This window comes from Austrofundulus limnaeus, unplaced genomic scaffold (assembly GCF_001266775.1).
Source record: "Austrofundulus limnaeus strain Quisiro unplaced genomic scaffold, Austrofundulus_limnaeus-1.0 Scaffold627, whole genome shotgun sequence".
Classification (NCBI taxonomy): Eukaryota; Metazoa; Chordata; class Actinopteri; order Cyprinodontiformes; family Rivulidae; genus Austrofundulus; species Austrofundulus limnaeus.
This window is the reverse complement of record NW_013953029.1, coordinates 87,751-97,862: the sequence shown is the minus strand read 5'-3', so window position 1 is coordinate 97,862 and position 10,112 is coordinate 87,751. Positions and strand designations below refer to the sequence as shown.

The 10,112-nt window shown below is 39.2% G+C and overlaps 1 protein-coding gene across 11 annotated transcripts in view; it reads left to right on the top strand.

The window, feature by feature from the left end:
• Positions 1–10,112, top strand: part of tenm4 (teneurin transmembrane protein 4) — a gene marked incomplete in the record, with an annotated part of 177,421 nt that overhangs the window by 94,837 nt on the left and 72,472 nt on the right. For all 11 annotated transcript variants that reach the window (XM_014027265.1, XM_014027266.1, XM_014027267.1 and 8 more), the window contains 4 exon segments: positions 2,040–2,141; positions 3,235–3,429; positions 4,881–5,081; positions 9,833–10,018. In XM_014027265.1, coding sequence (XP_013882719.1) covers positions 2,040–2,141; positions 3,235–3,429; positions 4,881–5,081; positions 9,833–10,018 — 684 coding nt within the window.

Genomic DNA, 10,112 nt, shown 5'->3' with positions numbered 1-10,112 from the left:
ATGTATAATGATGTGATGTATAATGATGTGATTGTGATGCTGTAATTCTGAGTGGTTTATGTGCTGCAGAACAGGAACCTGCTGTAAAACAGCAAATATGCTGAGTCAGGCTTGATTTTTAATAATCTTTTCCTGTTAATAAAAAAAAATCCTCCTTTTTTTCCTTAAGAAAACTCCGGCTCCTCTGTCACACAGGTCCTCATGGCGTTTCGTTTCAACAATAAGACCTTTTCTATCACCACCATGAAGCTAACACTGAAAGTCCAGTCTGTTCTGTGTTTTTGTTATAAGTTTTAATTTTCTGTAACGCTGAGAATGTCCGCTCGGCATTTAGCTTATAAGACGCTACAGAAATCTAGTTTTACGGTTGTGACTCCTGCTCTCTGATCAGCCAATCAAACAATGAGAAAATGTTGACACTGTCCGAGGCCAGCTATCAGGCTCTGGTGTCTTCAACTCAGCACCTGATTGGTCAAAGCAACAGTATCACTGCCATTTGTTTCACCCTCCAGGTGCCTTCGCTGCTCGTTCTGAAGGCCTGAGGCAGATTTGTGGACCCTAGCAACAGATCATGATCGAAATTTTATTGGATAAAAGCTCTAAATAAATACAAGCTGCTGGAAGCTGCGCAGCCAGGAGAAAAACTATGAAACGAAGAGAACAGATATTAAAAAAATAATAATATCCTAATAATAATATTAATAACTATCATAATAAATATAAAATATTCTATAATGTAGTGATTCTGATTGAGTTTAGGCCAGCAGAGAAGACTTTGCTGGTCCTGACGGCACACCACTGGGATAACCCATCATCAGAGCTAAACAAATAAAAATATATATATCTGAATCTCCCATGATGAATAGTTTTTGAGTTAAAAACATTTTTGCATGTCCAGACACCCCCTTTTTCAGAGGGAGCCCCCTCCTCAAATATGTGGTCTATCGTAAAACCATTGGCTGGTGCAGTGTAGGTCGGACACAACTACTCATGTTGATCGGTGCAGCTGTTTCCGTGATACGGTTGACCAAAATCCACTGAAAAATTATAAATAAAAAAAGGAATAAACAGTACGAAAACAATATGACCCCCACTTCATGTGCGGGGGGGTCGTAATAACAGGCAAAACAAAGCGAACAAAAACTGAGTTGTTGCTGTACTATTCTACATAATTGTTTTTGTATAGACTATATCAATACTAAATTAATCATCTTGTATGTGCTAGCTGTGGTACTTTACTTTAATCTGAAAATGTGAACTATATTTTAATAATTTTTCTGTGTACTGATCAAGTTTTTTCTTGAATTGCTGTCTAACCACCAGTGAATAAGTGACAATGGTTCAGAGTCCAACAAGACTTGAACGAGATGCCAGGGAACCATTTACGTGTCACGATGGCATTTTAAATTCCTTGCACAATACATAAAAACTGGCTCGTGCATTATGATAAAATAAAATGAGAAGAAATCAAGATAAAAAAGATTAGAGGTTATTTTTTCAGTTTTTTGATGAATAGGCAAAGAAGAAATATTCTCTTACTCACTGTTTTTGCAAATGCATGAAGCAGACTGGAAATCAGGCTGTCCAACAAAAACAAGATGCACTTGGATGACTCAAGAAAATGAAGTTGCGTAGCTTCCCTTTTTTTTCCCTTTGCTAACACCTCATCAGCTTGCAATGTGCAATCAGTGGATCAAATTAAGTTTATCAAATGTTGCAAGCGTGGCAACTTTTAATGTTCAGTTCATTTTGGAATCTCTGACAATTTTATTGATTTGCAATTTCGGTAGAAGCCCAAGTAATCACAGCTCGGTTGCTCTTGTCGCGAAATCGCTCCATTTGTGTGAAACATAGGTAAGACTCGAGCGCGGAGCACGCAGTGAAATATAAATGTTGTGTCTAATGGAGCATGTACTCATCACCGTCATTAGCAAAGGGGAAATAATCAGCCGGAAGAAATGAGTGGTAGGAAAATAGTTTCTTTTTTCTTTTTTTTCTTACCACATTACTCAGAAAGTCTCTTGATTGCTCTCTTGCAGATTCTATCGATGACTGTCCCAGTAACTGCTTTGGAAACGGTGATTGTGTTGCCGGAACATGCCACTGCTTTTTAGGATTCAAAGGACCCGACTGTGGGCGAGGTGAGTCACTTCCTCTCTCATACCTTTGTTCATCTCCATCATCCAGATATATTCTTGGGTTCTGTCCTCATTTCTTTTTTTATTTGAACTGAGTTATCTTTATTCTAGAAATTATAATATTTTTTAGATAACTTGGACAGTATTTCTCAACGTGCCCGCAACACAATGATGTCAGTGTCCCTATAATCTATTTTTATTTAGATATTTTTATTTCAATATGTAATTGCAAAGTTATAAAATATGAGTGTTTTTCTACAGTGGGGACCTTCACTCGTGACGTCACACACATCATTTGCGTACATTATCTGCGGGGGCAGTAACGAGCCTTTTTTTGTTTAATTTATTTTATTCCTCATATAATCTTTATTTTTCATACCTAAATCGCTCCTGCTTTCCTCTTTCACGGAAAGGCGTGAGGGTGGGGGCTGTTCTGTTTGACGAAACACATGGTTCCACCCACCTAACGTGATGACGTCACAAAGTGGTGACATATTTCCCTACGTGACCCGAAACCTCAGAATTATTTATTTATTTATTTATTTATTTATTTATTTATTTATTTATTTATTTATTTATTTATTTATTTATTTATTTATTTATTTATTTATTTATTTATTTATTTATTTATTTATTTATTTTCCGTACGTGATGACATAATTTGTTGAAAATGGAACGGTTCTTTTGAACGGCTCTATGAAACAAACGGCTCCTCAAGATTTGGATCCCTTCAAAGAGCCATTTATCCTGTCTCTATTTTGTGGTCCTCCCAGTGGAGTTTGATGCTGTTTTCACAATTTTATTTAAGTTTAAACACAGCTAAACCTGCACAGCTTCATTAATATCAATGGAGCTGGTACGAGAGTTTGTACTTGCATCATTTTGACCGGAAAGTCATGTGACTCATATTCTAAAAAAAATAATAAAAAAAACTGAATGAAGGTCCCCATTAAAGCTGTGTCCACCACAGAGGCCAAATTTCAGTGATTGGTTATAAAGAAAGCTTTTGTGGGTTTGATCAAGCTCTCATTGTCAGATGAAGTTGTGCTCTGAGTGCTCTGTTTAAATGGATTTCTCTTCTCTGCTCTTTTCAAAGCCGCCTGTCCAGTGCTGTGCAGTGGGAATGGTCAATACCTTAAAGGTCGTTGTATGTGTCACAGCGGCTGGAAGGGTTCCGAGTGTGACGTACCCACCAACCAGTGTATTGACATCACGTGCAGCGGCCATGGGACCTGCATCGTGGGAACCTGTATCTGCAACCCGGGCTACAAAGGAGAAAACTGTGAAGAAGGTGACTTGGTCCACATAATGTAGCGGTTATGACCATCTACCTATTAGTGCTTGGCACTCTGACAGCGTACTCGTAAGAAAGTGTTCTCAATGAAGTTATAGCTTCAAGTCTCCAGTATGAAAGCTGGGGCGTCCTCTATGAGGAACATTTCTGCTATAATGCTTCAAAGTGCACATCTTAGGTGTCCGTGTCGGTACATTCCATGGATATAGTGCCGTACGCTAATCAAAACAGTGCGTTTATTGTCTGAAGTTCAGACATAAAGTCTGCTGTTAATCTACGAGGATCTCCACCTTCATTCATTGTTGGATAAGGTTCGACCAGATAAGATTGAAGGAGCCATTGTGTTTGCCAGCTCTTGAAGGCTCTCATTTCAAAATGAAAAATGGACCCTGGGAGTTTGATAAATGGGGGTTTGTGACATCCGTCGGCGCCCCATTCTATTTTAGGTAGAGCGTTAGCCAAAAGGAGTGGAGGGGAATGTGGATGAGGGCCCTTTAACATTCTTACCTTTTTTCCATGTGACCTTCAGCCAAGATGATTAATTGCCAGGAGAGAGTTTCTTGTCAGTTGGCCTCTGATCTTTGTGTCTTTTGCCCAAACCATCTGCTAAGAGGCAAGAGATGCTGTTTGTCTTACTATAACGGGCTTTCTATCCATTTATGTCATCGTAAAGGAAGTCTTGCCATGGTGTGGCCTACTGCTCTCGGTGGCTAGACTTGACTCCCACTCTGCATCCGTTTGCCATCTGTGTGTTCCTGAAGATAGGATCTTGTTGAAAGAATGCTGACGTAATCGCACGCTGTTGCACCTTTTGCTCCTTACAGAGCAAGCTTGTCGGGATTGAACCAATAAAAAAATGGCATCAGTTTTATATTAGTATGCTAATGAAGCTAACATATACAATATGCAAAATATAGAGGGGGTTGTTGGTATATAAATTAGACTTGATGCTTTTATGCTTGGGATTTCCGGCTGCAGCCTCAGGCGTCGCCTCACTGTGTTTTTAGTCAGTAAATGTAGGTTTCAAGTTTGCTAACTTTCAGCTGTGCATCAGTGTGGCTTTTATGTTATCGAAAAATGCCTTTATTACGCAGTTTTTCCTTCTTTGAAAGATTTTTTTTTGCCTACGAAATGAACAGAAAATGCCGGCAGAAGTGTGGGCTGAATCTGTTAGTTTGTGCCATAACACCCACTGAGCAAACAGCCATTTAATTTGCTTCTATGTAAATCTTTTTTTCTTCCATTTTAGAAAAACGGCATTTCTGTGTTTTCCCTTTTTGTACATTTATTGTTCATGTGCTAAGCTGGTTGCTTCTGCTTTTGAGCCGCAGCCCACTGAAGTTGTCATTCTGCTCAGGCTGGAATAGAGACGCCAGGGTGGGCTTTGAAAGAGATGGAAACAGCAGGTGACTGGTGTGTCTAACACTCTCCCTTTGAAACACTTTCAGTGGACTGCCTGGATCCAACATGCTCGGGCCGAGGCGTTTGTGTCCAGGGAGAGTGCCACTGCTTTGTCGGGTGGGGCGGGCCAGGATGTGAGAGTCCCAGGGCCTCCTGCATGGATCAGTGCTCTGGACACGGAGCTTTCCTGGCAGACACCGGAACCTGCAGCTGTGATCCCAACTGGACTGGCCATGACTGCTCTACAGGTAAACACTTCCATTAGAGGAGCAGGCATTGGCAGGGTTGCTTTTTTTACAAGCTGATTTAGTGCTGAATGAGTAGGAAAATATTTGGTATGTCCACAAAAGCGCAATCAAAAAAGCTTTTAACATGAAACTGGCTTTCATAATATTCTTCTATAAATGTTGATACTTAAAAAATAGAGAAGCAAAACATGTGCTGTTGAAGTGTAGCCATTTATAACCATTAAGTAAACATAATCCTTAAATTGGAAACAAGCAGGGAAATGTCAAACTCAAATGTAATAACTAAATTCTATAAAGCTTATAGCTCTTAAAGTTGTGTATTCTCAATTTCTGACCACTCACCATCACTTAATATTTTACATAAGCCATTTTATTTATCATTAGAGGTTGACTGCTGTGTTTTTTCTTAGAATGTATGGAGGACTGAAACTGACATAATTAGAAATAAAAGCAGAAATATATAAACAGACAATAAATAAATAAATACACTTAAAATACACCGATTAAATTTAAAAAGGAGAATTTTACCTTTTCTTTTATAATTTAATTGACCTTCATATTTATTTTTCCGGTTTAGTTCCAATAAATTATATATTTTAGCACATAATTAAAGTTTCAAATTCATTTAAAAACAAAGGCCAGGAGGGAAAACACTAACCTGTGCCTTTGTTTTTAACTAAACTTTAATCTTTAAGCTAAACTGAGGCAGCACAAGCATGCACAGTAGATCTGCACATGCATCCCGCTACTTCCTGTTTGTTGACCAATAGGAGAGAAGCTGATTCAAGAAGGACCGCCCACCTTATTTGCATAATGAAGCAGAAATGCATAAGGTAAAGTAAAAAAGAGGAGATAGAAATGTAAAAACAAGACATGGAATTAAAAAAACTGGTGGGGAAAATTATTAAATCAATAAATATGAGACACAGATGCATCTACAAGTAAAAGGAAAACAAAAAACTATATTTGAAAACTGTAAATTTTAAATTACGTGCTAAAATATATAATTTATTGGAAGTAAGCTAGAAAAATAAATATACAAGTCAATTAAATTATAAAAAAAGAGTTAAAAGTTCTCCTTTTTTAATTTAATTGGTGCATTTTAAGTGTGTTTTTATTGGTCCATTTATACATTTCTGCTTTAATTTTTATTTATGTCAGTTTCGGTCCTCCATAAGAACGCTGATGTTTAGAATTTAAGGCAGCTGATGGCTGATAAAACATCTTTTTTTGCTTCAACAAATAATCAGAAATGCTTAAATTATAACTAAATAAATAGCTTCAATAAACATATTTAACAACACCTTTAAGAACATTTACACTGTGTTTACCTGCTACATTTTGATTCTCCTACTTGGTAATTTATTATGTAAAGTCATGGCTGACTTTTTTATTACCTTCCCTTTTAGATGTTAAAACCAACAGTAATTAGCAACGACCTGTATTAATTTATACATCTCTGCCAGTTGAATGTATTTCCTCTACTTGATTACATGTAATTCTAGTAATTACTAGGCTTCAATCTGAAGTAACAGTTTGTGATTTTCTTACTTGACGCAAATGCTTTCAATAATTATCATCAATAATCAGTCGGAGGTCAACAGCCAGCAATCAAATTCCTTCTATTTTAGGTGTAATTTCTTGCCTGTTCAGAAAGTAAATGCACCACTAACATTAACAACAAGCATCACAATTGAAATATGTACCAATTCATCTGTAACATCCCATCGCTTTGATCAATTTTGGTAATTGCTTTGCTCATCAGAGACATGAACATTAGTGATTTTTCCCTCCAAAAAAAGAAAATGGCTCGCATACAGGCATAAATTTGTTTCATCAGTTTTCAGTTGGATGTCCGGGACATGCAATCACATTTCTGATGATTTTCCTCTTAATTTGATTCTCTTACAAATGGCCCAATCCCCAGTTTCTGCCTGGTTAGGTGGCAGCTGCAGAAAGGAGGAAAGGATGCAAAGCAGGGACTCTGTCAGTAGAATGATGCAAGATAATGCTCTTTTTCTTGAAGTCTTCCTGTCCTCACATCAGTGCAAGTTTCACAGCTAATAATAGTTGAGTTTTTCCTCCCCTCTGCTCTGGAGGACTGTTCCCATTGTGTTCATTATGTCCATAGGGAGAGTTCTCTCTTGGTAGTCCTGAAAAGATGAGTGGAAGATACAGTTTTATGCTAGAATATTCCAACGCGGAGCTAAAAAAAAAAGTGAGCTCAGCTCTGACAGTCTGCTTGCTCATGTTTAATAAAGATGAATTTTACTGAAAACCTCACTGAACTCAGTTATACATTGTTATAGAGCTGTCAAATGCAGTTATCTGTCAGCAGTGACTCCCAGCGTCTGCACATGCAAAAGTTAAAGGATTTCCTTTTCACTGCTGCTTAAGGATTTTTAGTTTTACACATGAATAAATGTTCATATGAGTCTGTATTTGCAGTCTATTGTTGTTCCGCAGCAGATAATAGCTTCAGATAGCTCCGTTTCTGCAGACTGCTGATGCGTTAATAACCAGCACGTCAGTCGAGTTCCTTCTTGAAGCCGTTGCAGATTTTTTTTTTTTTTTTTTGTAGTCATCTTTAATTTGGACGGAGCGATTAATGTTCTCACCAAATATTTCTGGAATGAGTGTTTTTAGTCCAGCAGCCTCTCTGATCCACGAACATCGTTTGTACTCCAAAAAGCAGACACAATGACCTGTTGGGTAATCCCAAGGATTTGGAGGGAAGTGCGCAGTTAGTCTGAGTTTGCCTCGCAGGGAGAAAAGCTCCATAAATGATGATGAGTTGGCTCTTTATCCCCCTTTATCCTGTTCGTTGGAGAGTTGTCTGTGCTCTAATACAAAGCAAAGTTATAATATGCGTTGGAGTCCCACAGCAGGCACCTTTACAGACATGTAACTATGAGAAGCTTTCAATGGATTTCAGAATTATTTAACATCACCTCCTCTATGTTCACATCACACTCGTTTTCTCATGTGGCCTTGGAAAAGCTAACCAACGTGTGCACAGTACGTAGTAATACTGTTAGTAGCTATAAAACTAGGCCCAAGGTTTTATGTTCTTTAAAATGTGTGCTCTAATGCCATTTTTGTCAGTCCCCCACCTCGAGGAAAGTTTGTTTACACGGTCCACCGGCGCAAATGGAGAGGACCATTATAAAAATGGTGTATTCCTCACTGTGGACTCCTTTGGCCAAAGATAACGAGGGTTTACCTGTGGACTGTAATTGCATCTTTATCATGTTACCCATTTCCCTTCTGCTCCAAAAGGTCTTTCACCTTTTTTTTTAAAGTATAAATTGTAATGACTTAAAGGAATGAGCTGTAAAGCCCGCCCCCCATCTCAACTTACCGGTATGTGTTAATAAGATGTCTGGTTGTTAATTGAGTTCATTAGCACCTCGTGTTTAATATATCCTTACCTTCAGAGGTAGAAGCCAGCAGCACACACGCAGACCTCGGCAACTACACACTGTTCTGATGTTTGCACTTATCTCTGTCTGCGTGCCGCTGTGCTTAAGGCTCTGTGCTGGTATTTATTTGGACACTACTGGAATACTTAATAAATCAGAAGTGAGTTGTAAAATTAGCATTTGTATAGTTTGTGCTTACATGTAATTAGCAGGAGGAGGATGCTTTTTTTTTAAATGGTTTTCAAGCCATTAAAGCCATGTTATGGTTTAAGGCTGAAAACACCAGTGAAATTGAATTTGTAACAATAACAAAATGGGAGCTGGAAAAGCTGTAATTGACTTATTAAAAGATTTTACCTCCAGTTTGGTCCCCTGTGGTCATATTTGAATTGCCTTGGCTAATAAGCCAGGAATTATATTGTCCATTGTTGCCCATACAGCTAAGCCCTCGTTTTTTTTAAAACTACAGAATAGTTAATAAAGAGGTTAACATTTCAATGAGATTCATAAGTAATCTGTCAGTGTTTAATTTTTGAGCTTTCAGCTTGTCGTGCTCTCTCTCTCGTTCATGAGATGAGGCTAATGTCCTGGGTTCTGACACAGCAGGGAGGTTCTTTCAGCCGAGACACAATAGCCTCACAGTCAGGCTTTACTGTGGCTCCGTCTCTTATTTTCCTTCAACCCATGAATGCACGTCTTCCTCTGCTAGACGGCACTTAAAGAGAATCAAAACAGCATATTGAAATCCTGTGCTTTAAATCATTCTATAGATTTGTACCTTCTGCCTCCAGCCCACAGCGGAGCATGTGCCAGAGCTATGAGCTGTGCCAGTATTTAAAAAAAAAAGAAAGAAATAACATTTATAGTTTTATTCCAAATGGTGGCGCTTAATGGTGTGCTGAATTTGCAGACATTCCTATAGCTCCAGCTGTGCGTTTCTTTCTCTTTACCGCCTTTGTGGCAGAGGTGTATCACCAAAGAGGAAAAGGGGTGAAGAATAGAATCAGTCCTCTAAGGCCAGCACAAACCTTGTCTTTTCTCGGTAATGGACTTATTAGATTTGTATTGTCAAAAAGGATTGCCCCTATGAGGCGCAGGAATTTCTTTTCAGCTGCCATCAGACAAGGTAGTGGAGCGTGGCCGCCTCTCCCTGACAATAACTTCTGGATTTGTCTTTCTCTCCCACCCCTGTTGCCTTGTCCCATCACCGCCTCGTCTTTCCTTTCTATCCCATCCGCCTCGAACGCCCCCCCCTCCTTTCTGTCTGTCTGTCTTCCCCGCCATTCCTTTTTTTTGTCTCTTTTTTTTCTGTGTTCCTGTCTCCCACAGAGATTTGTGCAGCCGACTGTGGTGGCCACGGCGTTTGTGTTTCAGGCACCTGTCGCTGTGACGACGGCTGGATGGGCGCCGGGTGTGACCAGAGGGCGTGTCACCCGCGCTGCAACGAGCACGGCACTTGCAAGGACGGCAAGTGTGAATGCAGCCCGGGCTGGAACGGGGAACACTGCACTATAGGTAGGACGGGAGGAGGCTTCGGTGTGGGTGGGGGGACTGGTTGGATCTATATGTCTGTGTTTGGTTTGTGTGTGTGTGTGTGTGTGTGTGTGTG